General features: G+C 49.9%; 7 protein-coding genes across 7 annotated transcripts; 3 read left to right on the top strand and 4 right to left on the bottom strand.

Annotated features, from left to right (window-relative positions):
• Nucleotides 1–484: 484 nt before the first annotated feature.
• kgd1 (alpha-ketoglutarate dehydrogenase KGD1) lies at nt 485–3727 on the top strand (the record flags this gene model as incomplete). Its single annotated transcript, XM_057061613.1, has 3 exons — nt 485–649; nt 751–818; nt 913–3727. The coding sequence occupies 3 exons, from the start codon at nt 485–487 to the stop codon at nt 3725–3727; spliced, it is 3048 nt and encodes a 1015-aa protein (XP_056925575.1).
• Nucleotides 3728–4453: 726 nt separating this feature from the next.
• Nucleotides 4454–6503, top strand: N7503_002065 (putative PHD finger domain protein (Ing1); the record flags this gene model as incomplete). The annotated part of the gene is made up of 5 exons (XM_057061612.1): nt 4454–4849; nt 4918–5567; nt 5629–5834; nt 5894–6394; nt 6445–6503. 5 exons carry the CDS (start codon nt 4454–4456, stop codon nt 6501–6503), a joined length of 1812 nt encoding a protein of 603 aa, XP_056925574.1.
• Nucleotides 6504–7406: 903 nt separating this feature from the next.
• On the bottom strand, nt 7407–8760 carry N7503_002064 (uncharacterized protein; the record flags this gene model as incomplete). The annotated part of the gene is made up of 2 exons (XM_057061611.1): nt 7407–7669; nt 7719–8760. The coding sequence occupies 2 exons, from the start codon at nt 8758–8760 to the stop codon at nt 7407–7409; spliced, it is 1305 nt and encodes a 434-aa protein (XP_056925573.1).
• A 4396-nt stretch (nt 8761–13156) lies between these two features.
• N7503_002063 (uncharacterized protein) lies at nt 13157–13702 on the bottom strand (the record flags this gene model as incomplete). Its single annotated transcript, XM_057061610.1, has 3 exons — nt 13157–13279; nt 13400–13503; nt 13612–13702. The coding sequence occupies 3 exons, from the start codon at nt 13700–13702 to the stop codon at nt 13157–13159; spliced, it is 318 nt and encodes a 105-aa protein (XP_056925572.1).
• Nucleotides 13703–14954: 1252 nt separating this feature from the next.
• On the top strand, nt 14955–15384 carry N7503_002062 (uncharacterized protein; the record flags this gene model as incomplete). The annotated part of the gene is made up of 2 exons (XM_057061609.1): nt 14955–15019; nt 15144–15384. 2 exons carry the CDS (start codon nt 14955–14957, stop codon nt 15382–15384), a joined length of 306 nt encoding a protein of 101 aa, XP_056925571.1.
• Nucleotides 15385–16398: 1014 nt separating this feature from the next.
• Nucleotides 16399–17396, bottom strand: dscB (the record flags this gene model as incomplete). The annotated part of the gene is made up of 3 exons (XM_057061608.1): nt 16399–16826; nt 16878–17058; nt 17130–17396. The coding sequence occupies 3 exons, from the start codon at nt 17394–17396 to the stop codon at nt 16399–16401; spliced, it is 876 nt and encodes a 291-aa protein (XP_056925570.1).
• A 318-nt stretch (nt 17397–17714) lies between these two features.
• N7503_002060 (TFIIH subunit TFB1 family protein) lies at nt 17715–19803 on the bottom strand (the record flags this gene model as incomplete). Its single annotated transcript, XM_057061607.1, has 2 exons — nt 19546–19803; nt 17715–19486 (listed from the first exon to the last, which is right to left on the bottom strand). Exons 1-2 carry the CDS (start codon nt 19682–19684, stop codon nt 17715–17717), a joined length of 1911 nt encoding a protein of 636 aa, XP_056925569.1. The 5' UTR covers nt 19685–19803.
• Nucleotides 19804–20345: the final 542 nt, after the last annotated feature.

The raw sequence follows: 20345 nt of genomic DNA, 5'->3' as shown, positions 1-20345 counted from the left end.
ATGCTTAGCCGGGCAGTGGATCGTTGTGGCTCACAAACCGGAGTCGCCGCGTCTCAGTAACGTAAACCGGCAATGAGCCGGGCTGACTCAGCGCACCAGCCTCATTCCAAGCAGGTTCCTCCGAGTTTAGCTGGCTCCCCTTCTTCTCCAATCTAAACCCTTTTACCCCAGTTCTTCTATTCAGCAGAGTTTCTGCTATCTAATGAGTTCAGACTCTATATAGGTGCTACGGCAATAATAGTCGACACCTAATTTGCGCAAGTTAATCCTACCTGTACGTGTTTCCGTCGCTTCCTTTGCTCCGTCGGTACTCTCGGCAGAGAACAACAACCTGTCAACTTCGGTGGCTAACATGCGCGTGACGAGTAGATCGGTTTGAGATTGCCCTTACATCAGCTCAGTTTGAGACTTTAGCTGTTCCGCTTTCCTCCTTTCCCCCCTTTTTCTCTGAACAGTCCCGGCTTCGTCGGAAACAAATCCCGCAATGTTCAGGAATACTGCCTTGAAGGCCTCCCGGAGGTCCTTCAACCTCACCTCGAGCGCTCGTTACGCCTCGAAAAACCCTGGCTTCAGCCTCGCTGCTCGTCGTCCTCTCGCCGTTGTTAACGGTGCTCGTCAATATGCTTCTGAGGCGTCAAAACCTGGTGTGGTAAGCTTGAATCGACCCTTGAAAAAATTCCAATGCAAAAACCAAGATTTTGAAAATGCGCGATTGGAGCGCAAACCCGGAACTTTTGACTAATGCGACAGCGCGACTTTTTAAAGGACTCCAACGACTCTTTCCTCTCGGGCAGCACTGCCAACTACGTTGATGAGATGTACCTGGCATGGAAGCGTGACCCGTCCAGCGTCCACATCTCATGGCAGACCTACTTCAAGAACATGGAGGAGGGCTCCATGCCTATGTCCCAGGCCTTCACTCCTCCCCCCTACTCTCGTCCCTACCCCTACCGGTGGTGTTCCCCAGGATATGCCCGCCGGTGGCCTCGCCAGCGGCACTGATGTCACCAACCACTTGAAGGTTCAGCTTCTTGTGCGCGCCTACCAGGCCCGTGGCCACCACAAGGCCAAGATCGACCCTCTTGGTATCCGTGGAGAGGCCGAGGCTTTTGGCTACGACAAGCCCAAGGAGCTTGAGCTCGACCACTATGGTTTCACTGAGCGCGACTTGGACCAGGAGTTCGCTCTTGGACCCGGTATCTTGCCCCGTTTCGTCACTGGAGAGCGTAAGAAGATGACTCTCCGTGAGATCATTGACTCTTGCGAGAAGATCTACTGCGGCTCCTACGGTGTCGAGTACATTCACATTCCCGACCGCAAGCCTTGCGAGTGGATTCGTGACCGTTTCGAGATCCCCGAGCCCTTCCGCTACTCGGTGGATGACAAGCGCCGCATTCTGGACCGTCTTATCTGGAGTTCCAGCTTCGAGTCTTTCTTGGCTACCAAGTTCCCCAACGACAAGCGTTTCGGTTTGGAGGGCTGTGAGACCCTTGTGCCCGGTATGAAGGCCCTGATTGACCGCAGTGTTGACTACGGCATCAAGGACATTGTCATTGGTATGCCTCACCGTGGTCGCCTGAACGTTCTATCCAACGTCGTTCGCAAGCCCAACGAGTCCATCTTCAGTGAGTTCGCTGGTTCTACCGAGCCTTCTGATGAGGGTTCCGGTGATGTCAAGTACCACTTGGGTATGAACTTCGAGCGCCCTACTCCCTCCGGAAAGCGCGTGCAGCTGTCCCTGGTTGCCAACCCCTCTCACTTGGAGGCTGAGGACCCCGTTGTCCTGGGTAAGGCCCGTGCCATCCAGCACTACAACAACGACGAGACCGAGTTCAACACCGCTATGGGTGTTCTGCTCCACGGTGACGCTGCCTTCGCCGCCCAGGGTGTCGTCTACGAGACCATGGGATTCCAGTCTCTTCCCGCCTACTCCACCGGTGGTACCATCCACATCGTCGTGAACAACCAGATTGGTTTCACCACCGACCCCCGCTTTGCCCGTTCCACCCCTTACTGCTCGGACATTGCCAAGGCTATTGATGCTCCCGTGTTCCACGTGAACGCCGACGACGTCGAGGCCGTCAACTACGTTTGCCAGGTCGCTGCCGACTGGCGTGCTGAGTTCAAGCGTGACGTTGTCATTGACATTGTCTGCTACCGTAAGCAGGGTCACAACGAGACTGACCAGCCCTCGTTCACCCAGCCTCGCATGTACAAGCGCATTGCTGAGCAGAAGGCCCAGCTCGACAAGTACGTCGAGAAGCTGATTGCTGAGGGTACCTTCACCAAGGAGGACATTGATGAGCACAAGAAGTGGGTCTGGGGCATGCTGAACGACAGCTTCGACCGCTCCAAGGACTACCAGCCCACCGGTAAGGAGTGGCTCACCTCCGCCTGGAACAACTTCAAGACCCCCAAGGAGTTGGCCACTGAGGTTCTTCCCCACCTCCCCACCGCTGTTGGCGCCAATACTTTGTCCACCATTGCCGACAAGATCAGTGGTAGCGGCGCTCCTGAGGGCTTCACCCTCCACAAGAACCTGAAGCGTATCTTGGCCAACCGCAAGAAGACTGTTGACGAGGGTAAGGGTATTGACTGGGCTACTGCTGAGGCTCTTGCCTTCGGTTCCCTTGTTAACGAGGGATACCACGTCCGTGTCTCCGGACAGGATGTTGAGCGTGGTACCTTCTCCCAGCGTCACGCCGTCCTGCACGACCAGGAGAACGAGGCTGTCCACACTCCCCTGCAGAGCATCAGCGACAAGCAGGGTAGCTTCGTCATCTCTAACTCCTCCCTCAGCGAGTTCGGCTGTCTCGGTTTCGAGTACGGTTACTCTCTGACCTCCCCCGAGGCTCTCGTCATGTGGGAGGCTCAGTTCGGTGATTTCGCCAACAACGCTCAGTGTATCATTGATCAGTTCATCGCCTCCGGTGAATCTAAGTGGTTGCAGCGCTCCGGTCTCGTTGTCTCTCTGCCCCACGGTTACGATGGACAGGGTCCCGAGCACTCTTCCGGTCGTATGGAGCGTTGGTTGCAGCTTTGTAACGAGGAGCCTCGCGTGTTCCCCTCTGCTGACAAGCTCGACCGCCAGCACCAGGACTGCAACATGCAGATCGTTTACATGACCGAGCCCTCTAACCTGTTCCACGTTCTCCGTCGCCAGATGCAGCGCCAGTTCCGCAAGCCTTTGGTCATCTTCTTCTCCAAGGCTCTCCTGCGTCACCCCATTGCCCGCTCTGACATCGAGGCCTTCACCGGCGAGTCCCACTTCCAGTGGATCATCCGTGACCCCGCCCACGAGACCGCCGCCATTGAGGCCCCCGAGAAGATTGAGCGTGTCATCATGTGCTCTGGACAGGTCTACGCCGCCCTCGTCAAGCACCGTGAAGCCAACGGTCTCCGCAACACTGCCATCACCCGTGTTGAGCAGCTGCACCCCTTCCCCTGGGCTCAGCTCAAGGAGAACCTTGACAGCTACCCCAACGCCAAGGACATCGTCTGGTGTCAGGAGGAGCCTCTCAACGCCGGTCCCTGGTCTTACGCCCAGCCCCGTCTTGAGACCATGCTGAACTCCACCGAGCACCACAACCGCCGCCACGTCCTGTACGCTGGTCGTGCTCCTAGTGCCTCCGTCGCCTCCGGTCTCAAGGCCGTCCACTTGAAGGAGGAGCAGGACTTCCTCAACGATGCTTTCTCCATCCACCAGGAGCGCCTCAAGGGCGAGTAAATGCCTCTCATGACTTGATGACTCCGGTCAAAGCTGGAGCAGACTTGTTGAATGGCTTGCTTTTCCTATGTCCATTGGTTCGCCGAAGCTAGCGTCCGATTTCCTTTGTACCACCTTTTTCTTATTTGCATGAGTATTCTTTGTTCTCGACCATGGTTTATACGACCTGTCTTGCTATTGCGAGACTCTTGGCCCGTCTATACCTAGAATCATGTCTGTAAAATACAAATTTCATTCAGTTGTTGCATTTAAAACATTCCGTCCCTAGGAAACAGTATTATGTATATCTTTCAGTAGTAAAGAGCCTGAATGTGTGTAAATTAGCCAGACAATTGGAATACTCGTCATCTTGCTAAATCTACCTATATATTGGATAGGTTTGTACCGCCTTGGTGTGTATAGAGTGTGTAGTTCGCTCGTGTATGGCTAGAATGACATCATAACAGACTACAATTATCGTGACTAAGCTATATTGATGCCTGAATATAATGGCAGTAATTCACCTGATCCAATGCGCTCTTCTCCGCACGCAAAGTTCCGACTGCTGATCCTCCCTCGTCGTCTCTACTCTTGCTGCATGAGGTATCGCAAGCCTATATGGTGATAGACCTTTCATCCGAACAATTGATCGTTCATACACTACTCTGATTCCATCGGATTGGACCAGGAGCACTAAAAAAGCTCCTGCAACGGTGCAAACCTCAGCTTAACCATAGCCTTTCCACCATGTCCACCGTCTCGTCTTCAGCCATGAACCCCCAGGGCCAGGGGATCCGCCAATCAGCCCGCCAAACCCGTACAAATCCCTCTCGCACTTCCAAGACAGTCGGTCGTTCTTCCTTTGGCTATGGCCGTGGTTCGACTGCTGAGATCCCCTCTACTCCCCCTGTGCCTCATGGCTTTTACCCTGCCCTCACACACTTTACCGACGCGATAACCGCCCTTCCACGCGAGTTTCGTCGACACAATTCATTGTTAAAAGAAGTGGACGCCAAAGCGTGGGCACTGGAGGAAAATTTGTTGCAGCTGCTTGAGCTTTCATCAGTGTCGCAACCCGTTCCTCATCCACCCCACATAGCGCCTATTGTTGCTGGTGTGATGCGAGACGATGTGTTACCACAGGTAAGTTGTTATCACTGATTCTATGAAGTTTTGATTATGAATTTTACTGATGTTGCTTCCCCTCTTAGGAGCTTTCCCAGTCCGAATCGCCCGATAGTAAAAACCGTCGCCTTCTCTTCGATCGCGTGCGCCAAAGCCTTTCCGATCTCATGATGACTGCCGATGAAAAGAATCATGTCATTTCCAATGCGAATGAGGAATTGGACCGCCAGGTCATACGCCTGGATACCGTGTTCCCGTACATTGCTGGTGAGATCAGCGAGGAGGCCCGCCTGGGTAGCTTGACGCACTGGGCATACTCGAACAAGAATGCCGTCAAGACGGCGGCCAACGAGCGTCCGCGCCGTGAAGCAGTGTCGCATAGGCAGGACCTATCGCATGCGCTACACGAGGCTGAACCGTCTAGCCGCAGCGAATTACGGCGCGAGGCTCTTGCACGGAAACCACGCCGGGCAAATGCCGATGCGGACTATGAAGATTCTCGCGGGGCCCGAAAGACTGCTACGACGAAGTCTCGCGGGGATAACGCGGGGGCTGAGCAGAATGCCACGGCTAAGCGCCGGAGGGTGGAAAAAGAGCGGCCTCCGGCTATCGATATGGGTACACCGATGGAGCGCACGGCCAGTGGCGCGACCAGCCAGAGAGCCTCAGCCAAGGATGGAGTGGAGAAGAAGCGGTCTCGCGCTCCCAATTCTGGTACCACTGGAGCTCGCAAGAAGTATGCTTCACCTATTGATTCGCCTGTTCCGTCTGTATCAAGTCTAATCCTTTCATCACAGGACCAATGTTACTTCCAATGCCGGATCGCCTGTCATGGCTCCCTCACCTCTTATCGGAACCTTCAATGCCCCACGTGGAGCTGCAAGCCCCGGACCAAACCCAGCGCGCCCGCAATCCTCTCGAACTCAGCAGACTGCAGGACAAACCAGCAATGCCCGACAAAGGCCGTCATCATCTGCGTCCAATCGCATTGGTCAGCCAACCCGTACGTTAATCAGCCTGATCTCTACATGGACCTTGTCTAATCGCTTTTTCCTTATCTAGCCAAATCCACCGACCCCAGATCTACACCCCGCGATGGGCCCCTCAAAATCGAAGCAATCAACAACGACCCAAGCCGCAACTACGAAGGCGAAGCTGGTATGCGAACATCGGCACCAACAGGTGGTAAACAGGATGACCTGGATGGACGACCCGTCGATGCCCTCGAGACCGAACAATCCAAAGGCCGAACCTCCAAGACTTCCACACCACTGCTACCAGCCTTGGGAGAACCTGCTCAGTCTCGCTCCAGACCAACACGGAGTACAGATCCTGTGCCCAACAAGCGCAACGCCAAAAAGCCTGTGGTGCCGGCACCGGCGATACCATCCGACGAGGAATCCATCCACGAAGGCGACGACGAAGATGAAGAAGGCGAGCCTCGATACTGCTATTGTAATGAGATCAGTTTCGGCGAGATGGTCGCCTGTGACAATGATGCCTGTCCACGCGAATGGTTCCATTTGTCTTGTGTGGGGTTGACGAAACCCCCAGGGAAGAATGGTAAGTTATACACAGTCTCCTCTCTATGGCGTAGGCTAATATCTGTATAGTCAAATGGTATTGCAACGAATGCAAGGAGAATATGCGAAGAGGCCGCAATGGACGGTAGATGTTGAGAATGATATGACCTTCGATCTGATTATCATTTCCGTTGGTTACTGCATCTTCATTCATGGGAGGTTGATGCTAGACATGACTAAGGACTGCAATGATCTCCTACAACTAATGAAGAACTTCTTTTCCTTTCCCAAATGCTGTATGTAGTGTTCCCTATTCAAATTCACGTAGCGATAGTCTTTACCATCTTAAAAGATGCCATGTCATCGAGCATGCGGCTTGGAAGGATGAGAGAGAAGGGAAGACTTAAGAATAAACAGTCGAGAAACAGAGGGGGGCTATACTCGAAACTCGCCCCTTCCTTAGATGACTTAATGCCAGACAAACGAAACATTCTATGCAAACCAAGACAAACCAAGCCAGAATAATTCACCCCACATCCCCCGATCCGTAATCTCTTCTTTCGGTGACGTTGTGTAAGTTCGGGCATGATGTATCTACTGATCAGAAGCAAACACAACCAATCTCGGGTTTACTCTTTGCCGTGTAATTATACGCTTGCATGTCGTATTGAATCAAGAGTAGTTTTCCTAGTGGAGAATAGTGAGGTCACTTATTGGTATGATCTTTATGAGTCATAGTTCTCCAGTGCTTAATCGCACACGTGTGGATGTCTAGCGGGGCCACGAGTTTACCGTGATCGGGCTTAAATCGATTTCCCAGCCCAAACTAATGTTTTTCTGTGACTTTGGACACTTGCCCTGTATCATAAAACAGAAGCCTTAAATTTGAAGATTAAATTTGAAGATTACAACCTAGAGGAAATACTTCTGAAGTTGGTTTGAACAGTGCAAACGTTTCAAGATTTGTGGCAAGAACGGGTTGCAAATAATCAGATTGAAAATCCATTCGGTCTATGTAGAAAGCGCAAAGAAACAAAACAAACACATCTACACTAGAGTTCCCAAGGAGCGGCCATCTTCCTTCTCTTCCCACTAGGCTGGCTTTCATCGGATTCATCTCTAGGACGCTTCTCAGCACTAGTCGTCTGACTAGAACTAATATACTTCCAAAGGCGCGTAACAAGATAATCACTTTCAATATCACTCTTAGAGAGAGTTTGAACATCACTTTTAGCAAAGAGTGTTTCGGTATCACTCTTTTCCTTATCAAACATCCCCTCAAGCTCAGGAACATTGCCCAAAGGAACTCCAAAATCTGCATACACATCAGTAATCATCCAAGAAAGACATTGGGCAGTACTAACCTGGCCCACTCTCTCGGACAATCAACGTAAAAAGAGGAAGATCATGATCCCTAGGAAGCGAATCAATCTCCCCCGCGGGTCTAGGACCCCTAAAATCCTCGAAATGCCCCTCAAAACTCCTCCAGATAGCCCTTCCCAAATCCCAACCATTATTCAAGCGAACCTGGCCCTTTGTTGAGTTTGTTGTATCCCAATCTAGATTGTCGCGCTCCTGCCAGCTCCACCAGATGCTGCTACCGGGATTATCAAGCAACTTCATTTTCTGAAGCGCTTTCTCGATGTATTGAAATCGGACATATTCAATATTAATCCATTTCTGGTCTGGAGTTTGCTGGCACTCGAGCTCGGGGCGCTCGAGGAAATGTGATAGATTCACTGTCCAGCTTGGACTACCACAGCGATCGCCGGCTTTGATGATATCTACTTGGGCGTTGTATACGACGTATTGTGATTGGTAGTCGAATGGTTCTAGGTCTTCGTCGCTTTCTAGGAATTTATCTTGTTCTGGCTGTTCTTCGGATGAGGATGAGGATGCGGATTTCGGTGTAGAATGATGTTCTTGCACTCCAGAATCTGCTTCTTGAAGATACGGTTTCCTCACTGGCTCATCATTTTCGTCCTCTGAATCGTCATCAGGGTCTGCTTCGGCTCCCGGTGCCTCCTCATCATCCTCCTCTTGTCCCTCCGCTTCCTCGCCAGAGTCCTCATCCTCACCATCCAGGAGCAAGTCTTCCCTGTTAGCCACCGGCCACGTAGTACGCTGATCTCTGAAAATGTCATATAGGTTTTTGACAGCAGTAGGCCGATGTAGACGTGGAATGCCATGTGGCATCTGATCTATCTCTTCGTGAATGGCATTGTTGACATCTTCACGAGCCTCTCTTAGTCGAAGATTTAGACCGTCGACGCTGAGATCGTTGTTAATTCCCATCAGAATCATAGTCACGGCATCTCGGTAATTTTGGTCTTTGTCATCTCCGATTTTGAGACGATGCCATTGGGCATCATTCTTTCTTTTGGGGACTTGAGCTTTTCTGGACATGGTGGCAGTTTACTTTATGAGAATGAGTGAGGTAATTTCGACTTCAAACTTGAAGGTGTTTGTGATTGCGGTTTGGAGGGATGGTTTCATGCTTTTTGAATCATTCAAGGTGTGTAGGAATTGTGAAAGTCAGGGATGGGTGGGAGAGATTTTTCTTTGTGCTATTATTATTCTAAGGTTCAAGATTTCTTTTTCTTTATTTTTGCGTCTCTTTCAAACCTGAGATGTCTCTATACATAGTAAAAGTCTGTTTCATCAGATATCCTTTGTGAGCTCTTTCATGCTGTCTGAGGGGTCCACAGCTATTCAAAGTTGGCATTCGAAACCTTAGTTGGAATACTATATTTCTCTATGTTCTTTCCAAGGTTCAAGGCTCATGTAGGCTCTATGCATTTTCTACTACTTTAATACAACAGTAACAAGCTGCCACTTGGCATTTCTATAGATAGGGCCAAGTCAAGTCATAGGAGTGTAGTTACATGTGACATTTCGGAATGCGGTAGCCCTACCGGCTTTAGAGCCGATCCTTACATAAGCAGTGATCTCCCGAGCCAAGCAACGCTGATCGGGTATCCATGGATCACTTGGCTCTTTGAAGGTTTAGAGTGTGTGAACCTTGGAACCAGGTTTCCATGTGGCAGAGAATGTTTAATTAGAGCCCACAATGATGGTCAAACCTAGGAATGTCAAAGGCCTCGGGATCGGAGAAGACGGGATACCCCTGAGGCTGCAACGGCGTCTCGCGGGAGAAAACTGCCGGTACCGATCAGGTAATCAGGTACCAGGCACAAAAAAAGTTTAACTTGCCAAGATGTAGAAATATAATCGGTGAAGAATACGTACAACGAGCATGTAGTGGATCTACGCGAGTATGTTCGTATCAGGCACCCATCTAGGGAATTTGAAATCGATGTTCTTTTTTTTGATTTCTTTTTCCATGTAATTATCTGAACTCCGGTCGTTCTGTATTAATAGCTTCCGCCCGATCTTCCTTTCAGGGTTCCTTTCTCTACTAACAAGGCAAACTATCATGAGACATCAACTCTATTTATTGCCCATAGATTACATTATATTAAACGAACTATTTATGTACGTCAAGGGGAGAACCGATCGCGCCATGAAATTCGTTTCAGCAGAGATCCGACAAACCGGTGGATCTCCGTCCTAGGCTTGTATTGACGGCGCCAATTGTCGCAGGTTATCTACTGTAGAGGGATCCACTGGCCCCAGTACACACGTCAACCCCGGCACTTTCACGCACCTTTAGGCCTTCTGAACCTGGCTAGATCCTATTCTCTATGCTATCGCCCCCCGGCTGACCCATATCCAAGCCCTAGGCGTACGTGTTAGCGTGTTAGCCCCGGGGCAAAAATTCTAGGCTCATGCAGCCCATATAATAAAATTGATGCCCCCCCTCACACTTTCATTCTGATATCACCACACTCTCTGTTTCTTCCAAATTCCGGGGAAGTTTTCATACTTCCGTCCTTCCTTTTGTAAACAACACTATTCATTCATTCATAGTGTTGTGAACAATTCGCTTCAGACCAGACTCGCCTTTCTTTAGAATCTGGGTATATATTGCATCTTGAAAAAAATGCTCTTCTCCAAGTCTTTGCTGCTGGCAGCTCTTACCAGCAGCGCTTTCGCTGCTCGGCTGCATGGCCATGCTCGTCGCCAGGCCGTTCCCACTACGACCGTGACTGAGCTCATCACTATCACTGCCTGTCCTTTTAAGGAAACTTCCACCCCCGTGTGGACTACTTCTGCCGTGGTGACTCCCACCCCAACTCCCGAGTACACTCCTACTCCTACTCCCACTCCCTCGCCTGAGGAGTCTACTTCCACTCCCACTCCGACCCCCGAGCAGACCTCCACTCCTGAGCCGACGACTTCGGCTGTGCCGACTACGTCCGCCGTGGAGACTACTTCCACTGTCGTGACTACTTCCTCTGTTGAGACTACTTCCGTTGAGGCTACTTCCTCTGTTGTTTCCACCTCCGCTGAGGCTACCACTGCCGCCGCCACTACCACCTCCTCCAGCTCCAGCTCCAGCTGGACCGAGATCCCCTCCGATGGTGTCTACTCCACCTCTGGATTCGGAACTGTCACTAACTCCTCCGGCTCGGGCGATACCTACATTGGTAACGTCGGCAGCCCTTACGGTAGCAACATTATCACTGTTTCCGAGTCCGACGCCAGCTCGTACAAGTACGTCGTCCAGTTCAAGGGTTCCAACACCGATGACTGGAAGGTCGTGATCTGGAACAAGTACAGTTCCGACGGTACCATGGACGGTTGGTACGGAAACGCTTGCCACTCTTTCACCCTCGCCGCCGGTGAGACCAAGTACTGGGCCTTCGACACCGATTCCCAGGGTGGTTGGGCCGCCGCCAAGGGCTCCAGCATCCCTACTAACGACTACGGTTCTTACGCCTCCACCTGGGGAGAGTTCGACTTCGGCTCCACCACCAACTCTGGCTGGTCTGGATTCGACGTTTCGGCCATCACCGCCCAGGAAGCCGATATGTCTGTCCAGGGTATGAAGATCTGTGATGTTTACAACAGTGATGGCACTTGCTCGTCCATCACTACTGGTGCTGGTACCGTCACCAACGCCTACACTGCTGCTCTCAGCGCTGAGGGTGGTATCGGTGGCAACCTTTCCGCTGGACCTGTCCGTCTGTCCGTTGTCATCGATTACGATGCTTAAGCGCTGGTGTACGCGCCGTGTGGGGTTTCATTTTGGTTTTTATTTTTACCTTGTTTCAGCTTCAACTTCTTTAACTTAACGCCTGCAACTACGACTGTTTTTTGCATATGTGGGGTCGGTTTGGTGTATACCTCGGTATTTATATTCGATTCTTTTATCTTCCTAGAGGATTTTTTTTTATTTCCAATACCACACAGCCTTTTCAAAAGTTACCCCCCCCTTACTGTATTGGCCCCTTAAAATTCCAATTTTGGTGGTTCGGGCGAGGCGCCGTTAGTGTGATGGGGCGCCGATGGCCGCATCAGCGCATACGTATGCTGCCGGTCGTAGCCCGTTCTCGATTTTCATTTGACGTAAATCGCCCCCACTTTCACTCTGGCTCTTGGTATAACTGCGGTGCATGTGTACTACAGTAAAATTAAAATGTGCCAATTGACGGGACTTTTTCTATGTTTATTTGGGTCTTCACGCGGGTGTAGAGTGAGATCCGCGGTACAGTTTATGAAATGATCCACTCGGGTTGATTCATTGCCTGTTCAATCTCCACTATCGTACTCGACTCCCATGGTTCGTGCGGGTTTTTGTTGATTCGGATGCCTTTGATAGATCTGTTGATTAAATAGGACTTTTGTTTGGTGGAGACTTGTCTTTAACAGGTTAATTCTTATTTATGTTAGTATATGGGGATGTACTGATCAAGTGGAAGACCGCTATCCTAGATAGGTTATAGCCTCGTACAGCGTATTCTATGGTCTATAACCTACGATGCCCTTTGTAACATTTGTCGTCACTTGTCTCTAGCAACCTTCCACTTAGGAATACTCCGTACATGTTACTATATAGACCAACACCGAAAACGTACCGAGTTCCGAAACCTTCAAGCCGACCTATCGCCGCCGCAAACACCAATCGGCCGAAAGTGCATGACCCAAGAGTGCAGATCATTAACAAATATACTTAATCCACACGCCATATGTGAGAGGTTGGCCAGGTCTTGGAAGCAACGTACTCTATCCTGTCGACATCGCAACGCGCGTTTCCAGCCCCCTTCCAGCATCTCCTCGGCACATGTCCTACACACTAGACTGTACTGACAACGTACTGAGATCCATAATAATACGCCAAGACGCTAGATATTACACCATAGACGTTTTGTGTCCCGTTCAGCCATGAATTTGGGTATAGGACCTCCTATCCATGGGTGTTGAAAGGTGCCAAGGATCCGGGTTGTTTGCGTCGTCGGATTTTGGGGTAGGAAAGGGGGTTCTAGGCACTGGGAGTACCTTTGTCATTGGATTTGGGTAATGTGTTAGTCATAAGAGCGAGATTGAATCATGTTGGTTGAGTGATGCTTGAATGCGGAGTAGGCTTGCTCGGCTGGGTCAGTCTAGAGCTTTGTATTGCTGGGCTTGGCTTATTGATGGCTCGTTTGACCAAGTGCTCTTGCTATTTGCACATTCCCATTTGAGTTATAGATTATTAATGCATTGCCACTTGAGCTGATGAGGAGCTCAACAGCCTGGAAGGATTGAAGTACTTGAAGTACGCTGCATTTTTCAACATTGACACTATATATTTCGCAATATACTATTTCCAAAGATTACTACCTTTCAATAATACTTCATCCTATCCTACTCTCGTTTTTGAGTATAATTCCATAATTCACCTACCTTTCCTTTCTGCCTATCTACCTACCTGGCACTTGCACCAATCCTCTTCATCCTCTTCATCCTCTTCATCCTCTTCATCCTCTTCATCCTCTTCATCCTCTTCATCCTCTTCATCCTCTTCATCCTCTTCATTTCTCTATATCCCAACCTCGATCCTGATCTATCATGATCTCAGAACACTCTCGGTTATCGCTCACGGCGCAATTACGGGGTTTGAACGAGATATCATCTCCAGATTTTCTCACTCTCTGATTACTGAACCATCAGGAACGTTCTCAGCGACAAATTGCTGACGATATTCGCGAAGAATTTCGCAGCACTTCGTACTACATGCGCTCTGCTTCTTCTTTTTAGAGACAGCTAGACGATAAAGCAAAAGCTAGGACAGGGGGCTCGTCCTGATCTTAAGTGATCACAAAAGAGCTACGTCTTCAAAGTTCACGCGTGTCTTTTACAAATTCAACTTACGTGTGTTCCTCTCCTGGCTCACCAACATGCCCTCCCCCTCCCCCTGACGGGCTTGCAGGGTTTCAATACGCTGGGAAGACGCAGAATACATGGAGATATCACCATGGAAATCCCACTAGGCGATGGGATTACACAGTGTGGTATGATGGTCGGGAGATGAACACAAGCCTCGTTATGAGGGAAAACATGAAAGGCCAATTCAGGTTCTGCCGGTGAAGCACAAAAGTCTGCTTCGACAGGTAAATCCATCTTAGCATTTTACATGAATTGAAGCTAACAATGAATATACAAGGGCTTGATGAACAAATCAGCACATGAGAAGAACTGTGTACCGTGTTCAGAACTGTCATGGGAAGTGATTCTACGTTGATAATATCTGCAACCGGAAGAATGTCAGGCCCTTTTCGTCCTTCAGTGAGATTCATGCTAGGACTTGAAGCTCGAAAGGATCTATGAAGCTGCTGAATAGATTCGAAAACAGCAGTGATGTTTTTTTCTGCGATGATCTCATCTTACAAGCCCCCACGGGGTCCTGACCGCTATATACAATTTACGACTGTGATGACTCCGGAAAATGCCTCATTGAGCCACCAGAGGAGCACCGGTGATCATAAAAGCAGACGGCCTTCTATGATTCGCCTGCTCCAAACTCGTATCTCCTCTGGCCTATGCGTCCCAGCAAAGGGGAAATCAATTTGTTTATGAAACGCGACACTCGGACGTCAGGCCCACTGAGGTGAGCGGAGAACAAGCCTAGTCAAGGGGGTTTCAAACCTGAAGGCCATACCCAAGACAACTTCCAATGATTCTACGGGATAACTGTTTGATTCACTATGGTGATAACTGAACACAAAATTGATCAAGAGTGACAGAAACGCATTTCTCCATCAGCTGAATCTGCTCAAGGGGTTTGCCCCCAACATGGACATTATCAGGTGCCCTCGATGGACCTCTTGAAGTCCCGGGCTTCACCTTTGGTCGTGGTGCGGGTGTCGCGCATGCCATGGTATTACACTACTGGAATATTACCTCGTGCTGGGAATTCCTCGCACCTTGGTTCAAGGTTATGATTTGAAGAATATTTGGGTCGACATCTGGCTTGTTGTCTGGTCTCGAAAAGCGGCAGACTAGGTGCCGCTCAATTCAACATTGTGAGGGTTGATGCCAACCAAGCTGTTGATCTCGATTCACAAAAAAATCCGATTTTCGGCACTCTGGCCTTAACAGGAGTTTTTAGGTGCAATACCTCGACAAGCCTGAAAAGGAAGCTCTGATATTGCATTCGCTCAGATTCGCATCAAGTTATATATTTGTCCAATCCCTTGATCATTCATGCCGTCAACATGTTTGTCCCGATGCGGATGGTCAATAATGAGATACTGTTGCACATGACGCAGCGAAATGGGCGGTCATGACACAGCAAGTTTTGACATAAGGCGGAGGTCGATAGGAAGAACGCCCTCAAAATCATCGGGACAATGGAACTTTAGTCCTAAAAATGATGCTGCAATGACTGCTAAAAACAGTTGAAGGGATATCGAATCCACTGAGATCGATGATACGCAGGACACCAGGATGGATGGCTACTCTGGAACTGAGGATGACGACAACCTTGAGAAGCTGACCTACAAGGTGCTCATGGATGGCCTCGGCGTCGTTAATGAGGCTCCATCGCGGCTCACGATGCATGACTACTGTGATCTAGGTCTTGAGGGTATCGCTAAGTCTTGCAAGTCAGCGGCACTTCACCCCAGGATCCGGCGCTCACCCTGAATTGAGGGGTAAGTGAGAAGGAAGGAGTCTACACCAGACCCTTTTAACGCCCTGATGAATCTGGTCTGCTGCGAAACACTACAAACGCAGTCAGACAATTCCCGCTCCATGAGACTCCACCAACACAATCTCACGACGAAACCGCCTGACCGACCAAAGTAATATGATCGTGTGAATCATAAGTCAGCTCCAAAAACACGTTACTCCAATGACGACTAAGTTTATTGATGTTGCCGGAATATGTGGATATGAGCGAGACAAACTGCAAGGTATATATTCCATAGCCCGCAGACATTGATCAGGCGTGGCTCTTCATCCTAGGAAGGTATTTGAGGTATTCTATAGGGAGACTGGACAATGACGATCGCAAGACGAGCCATTTCGCGGCTGAGCAGATGCCGGAATACCTCAAGAATACACTATTATACTTGAAGCCGATAAACTACCCATTGTCGTATCAAAGGGGTTAAAACTACAATGGATGGCTGTACGAACTATTTATTACGTCTATAACTTGCGTTTCCACGGGTCATCGTTTATCCTTCTCCATTAAGAAGTCCAGGTTAGAAGCTTCTTTGCTCTAAAAATGACTTTATGAGTTATGTGTGAAGCGGAGCTGGTCTGTTCTATCTAGACCATGTCTCCCAAGGTTACAGGTGAATGCGCCAAGTCGTTTTCAGCCATTAATATGATATAGGTAATACTACAATAAAGTTATTGGCGTTTTCCCTGTTTAGCTTATAGCTATAAGCCCTGAGCCTACCTAAATGCCCGATAGATAAGATATTCCAAGCGATAATGCTGGACATACTGTCTGTACCTGTTTATACTTCTATGGATAGGTCGATCAGAATATCGTTGGATATAGTCCACAAACATAGACAGTGAATTGTATATCAGGGTACCAGTATCCAATCCAGCACGACCTATAATCAGTATCGTACAGCTTTACCAAAAATTCCATATCATAAGAACCTGATATACCCTATTTCAGAACCAAGAAAACCAGCAAGATTACCAAGCCCCCCTCAACCTCTCCATAAATCCTCCATTGCCCTGCCGACTTCCCTCTTCTCCATCTCCAACATTCCTCCTCCGCCCAGAACCACCCTCAAGCCCCGAACTAGAAGCAGCTGCTTCACCCTCCAACCTCCTCCTCAGATCCTCATACCGTTCCCGCTCCGCCGCACTGCCAGTCCCAGCCCCACTCCTCCGTTCCCGTTCTCCGACAATCCACGCTGGGACACGGAAACCTGTAGCGGATGGAGATAAACCCGGCAGTAGCTCTGCGCGCCAGGCCACTCCGACGATCCAGCCGACGGCAGACGGGAGAAGCATAGCTGGGAACTGGGATAGGGCGAGTTGTGCCGCGACAAGGTAGGTAGTTGATTTATCGGAGAGGAGAAGAGTTAGCCCCTTTGGTGTTGGTTTAGGTGTTGGGGCTGTGTCGTTTGGACTGGGATTGGTGGTAGTACTTGATGCAGCTGTTGTACCAATGCGGTAACGGTATACGCATGGAATTGTCGCATGGTACTGAGCTAGCATAGCAAAGATAGTGGCTGTTGGCCCGGAGGGAAGATAGTTGAAATAGTTGAGAGAGAGTGGGCGGGCGACTAGTGTTAAGAGGAGGGGTGGGAGGAGAGTAGTGTAGGGAAGTGTTGTGATGAGGAATGTCTGGATATCAATCACAATCAGTATTCAGGGTCTTTGGGTCACGATTTATATTCATGTTCGTGGATACTCACGGCCATCTTTCGCTTTCCCCATGCCCGCTCTACGACGCGTAGATGGTATACCAGCATTGCGGCGAATAAGGCTTCAGTGGAGTTTGTGAATCCGGCTATTTGCCAGAAGAGCGCGCGCCAGAATTGCGCATATGGCCAGAAATGTGGTGAGACATGAATTGAAGCGAGGTGTTTGATGTCGAGGATTGAGAGGGCGATTGAGGAGGCGATGGTGTAGATTAGGAGGGACTTGGTGAGCGGGGTGTTGGTGAAACCGGAGGTGAGCATTTTGAATGAGGGTCGCTTTTGCCGGTCTTTTTTTATGGAAGGGGGATCATTCGGGGCGAATATTGTACAGTAGCCACGGGCGTCTCGTGGTGGCTCAAGATGACGGGAGTTTGAAGGGAAGGAAGTGGGAAGGGAGGGGAAGAGACCAACCAGAGGCCACATAGCACTCTTAAGTCCGGGGAAGCTCGGCATGCCGATCTACATGTTGTACGCCGACGCGACATACTTTGTAAATATTTACATCCGTAGAAAAATATTATTTGATATGGTATTATTTATTGTACAGTCCTTTTAAAACGCCATCTTTTTGAACTGCATCTACACAGACAATGTCGCCGCTTCTTTCGTTTCCTCCGCCAAAGCCGTTTGGTATTGCTTCGATGCTAACTCTAAGGCATGCAATGTGGGACCAAGCAGCTGATTAACTGCTTTTGCGCCGCCCTCAATGCTATCCAGGTTCGGTCGCAGCTTACGTCCAGTGCGCTCGAACACATCGCGCGCATGTTGTTTGACGCGGTCAACTTCAACTTGACGTTCTGCCTCTGCAGACTCTGCGACGGCTTCAATCCGTGCCTTCGCACGGAGCAATGATTCCGATAATGACTGGACCTCACCTGCACGATCGGAGTCGCCCGAAAGGAAGGCTTGCCAGAATTGGTGCAGAAATTCGGTCGAGGTCGCGTGCGTCAATGTTAGTCGATCATAAAGTGCAGGAGAAAGCCCGTAGGTGTCGGATACTGATGTCTCGGTCATCTGGTTACGTTGGTCACGTACTGCGTCGAGAATTTGGGCAAATGCGGCATGCAAGGCCGCGGATGAGCCAACGGGGCGTCGGCTAGCAGGGGCATCTTCCATCTCCTCATCTTCATCGTCACCAGGATCGACTAACTTTTGGAGAGCTGTAGCTCCGCCGGGCGGGAGGTTTTGTGCGACCTCTGTGCGAAGGAGCTGTAAAACTTGATCAGGGTCCTGTTTCGCGAGGGCTCGATTTTGGTCATCATCCTTTGCCGCCGAGAAGAAACGGTTCTGGTCACGGATGTTGAGAGTAATACGAGCTTGCTCCTCATCTCCACGGAGGTCCTGCAGTTGCAATTTTGCCCATGCTTCCTCGTTCATCCCAATGGGGGCACTGATGTCGCCATCTGCAGGTGCCACGTTGGCCATAATTTTTTCACTGAGGCTGTTCAAAGTTCGGATGATAGGAACCTTATCCACGGCAGAGGGGCGCATGTCCAGGTCCGGCCGGTTTCCACGGCGTTGACTGTTATGCCCTTCATTGCCCGCAAGATCCAGGAAGTGTGGCATATTGGCCTCACGTTCTTTGACGGCGGCTTCTTCACGAAGATATTTATCCAGCACAGCGTCGGTGGCGTCCGCTTCTCCAATCCGCTCTCCACGCAGCTTTTTGAACAATCGACTCTGGAAGAATCGCGACCAGAATTGCTGCTCGCTCAGCTTGGGAACATTCTCGTCGTAAACATGCTTAACAAGCGGGTGCTGCGAGAAAATAAGCTGGATTTGTTCCTTGCTAATATTCAATCGAGTCACATTTTCCTCAACACGCGGCTTCAACGATGAGAGCACGTTGTAGGATCCACGAGTCTGGGCGCGTTCGATCGCATGAGCTCGTAAAAGGTGCAGCCGGGTAGACCAGAATTGTGACATGAACTGGCCAGAAGATAAAGTGTCCGGTTTTGTGTGTAAGGACTCCATGAACATCCGTTGTAACATAGCGTCAGCCTTCAATAGAGACTGTTGTAGCTCCACGTCACCCTTCAAGCGGTTATCATCGTCCCACGGGTTCTGGACTGATCCACCTGACGAAACAGCATTTGCTATCGCCATAGCTGCTGAAACCCCCGCCCCACCACTGGGAACTGGCGTGGACGTCTGTGAAGGTGTCCCTGCTTTCCCCGCATTAACCCGAACGCTGAGGGCATCTTTGAAGGCGTCGGCCTGCGAGCGTGCATTCGTCGGCGCGGTAAATAAAAATGTATAGGCAATGGCATCGCTATTAGGAGGGGCATTTGGAGCGGTGGCAAAGACCTTAAGCATCACTTTTGGATTTGAGATCGGCGTCTGCTGTAAATCTGTCTCGAAAGTCAGCAAAGGTGACGGGCCTGGGCAGCAGGGTTGAGCGGCTGCATACTGGTGATCGTAGACACAGCGATGTTTTGTCCCGGAACACTCGCTTCAGCGGGGGTCCAGACCAGCGTCGCCTCATCTTCGGTCAGACTCAGACTGCCATCTTTCTTTTTGAAAGAGACAGCTGCGCTCGGAGGTGCCATCGTCACGTGTCTCGACAGCTTCCACTGTCCTGAGCAGCAACAACGAAACCGCCCATCGGGATAGGCAGAACCTCGGAGTTTGAGGCTGAGTGGAGAAGGAGAAGGTCGAGACCTTCAAGATGCGCAGAAGCAGCGGATAAGGTCAAAGTGAAAGCAAAGAGCCGCAGCTCTTCTGCGCGTAGTCACGTGATATATCACCTGGATCCCAATACCCTAATTTAAGAATCAAAGACAAAATTCTCGCGCAGTGTTTGAAGAAGACTAAGATCTTTCCCTTAAAAGAGAGAGTCTGCAGCCAAAGAGCTTTAGCGAATTATTCGATCATAAGTTAATTTGAAATAAGAAGTAAATGTATGAGCTGAGTGATGCGATAAGACCGATTTACACAAACGCCAGTAAAGCAATGAGCAATGTAAACCAGAGAAACTTGAAAACAACATCGCGGAGGAGATCCAGAATGCTATGCAAATAAAAAAGACGCGGACCGAGAGAACGAACCCGAAGCGAGGAGCCAGAATGCCGAAATTCGTAAACCATGTTGCGCGCCGCCATGCATAGACCGGATATCATCATTCGTAATCGTCAAAAACAACCCGCCCAGAACCAGATTGCAGCAAAAGAAAAAGAGAAGAAATAAAACGTGGCAAATAGTCAAGGGTAT

The sequence above is a fragment of the Penicillium pulvis genome (genome assembly GCF_028828015.1).
Source record: "Penicillium pulvis strain IBT 33274 chromosome Unknown contig_12_segment0_segment0, whole genome shotgun sequence".
Lineage (NCBI taxonomy): Eukaryota > Fungi > Ascomycota > Eurotiomycetes > Eurotiales > Aspergillaceae > Penicillium > Penicillium pulvis.
Note: the sequence above shows the minus strand (reverse complement) of the source record. Positions and strands in the feature narration are given on the sequence as shown.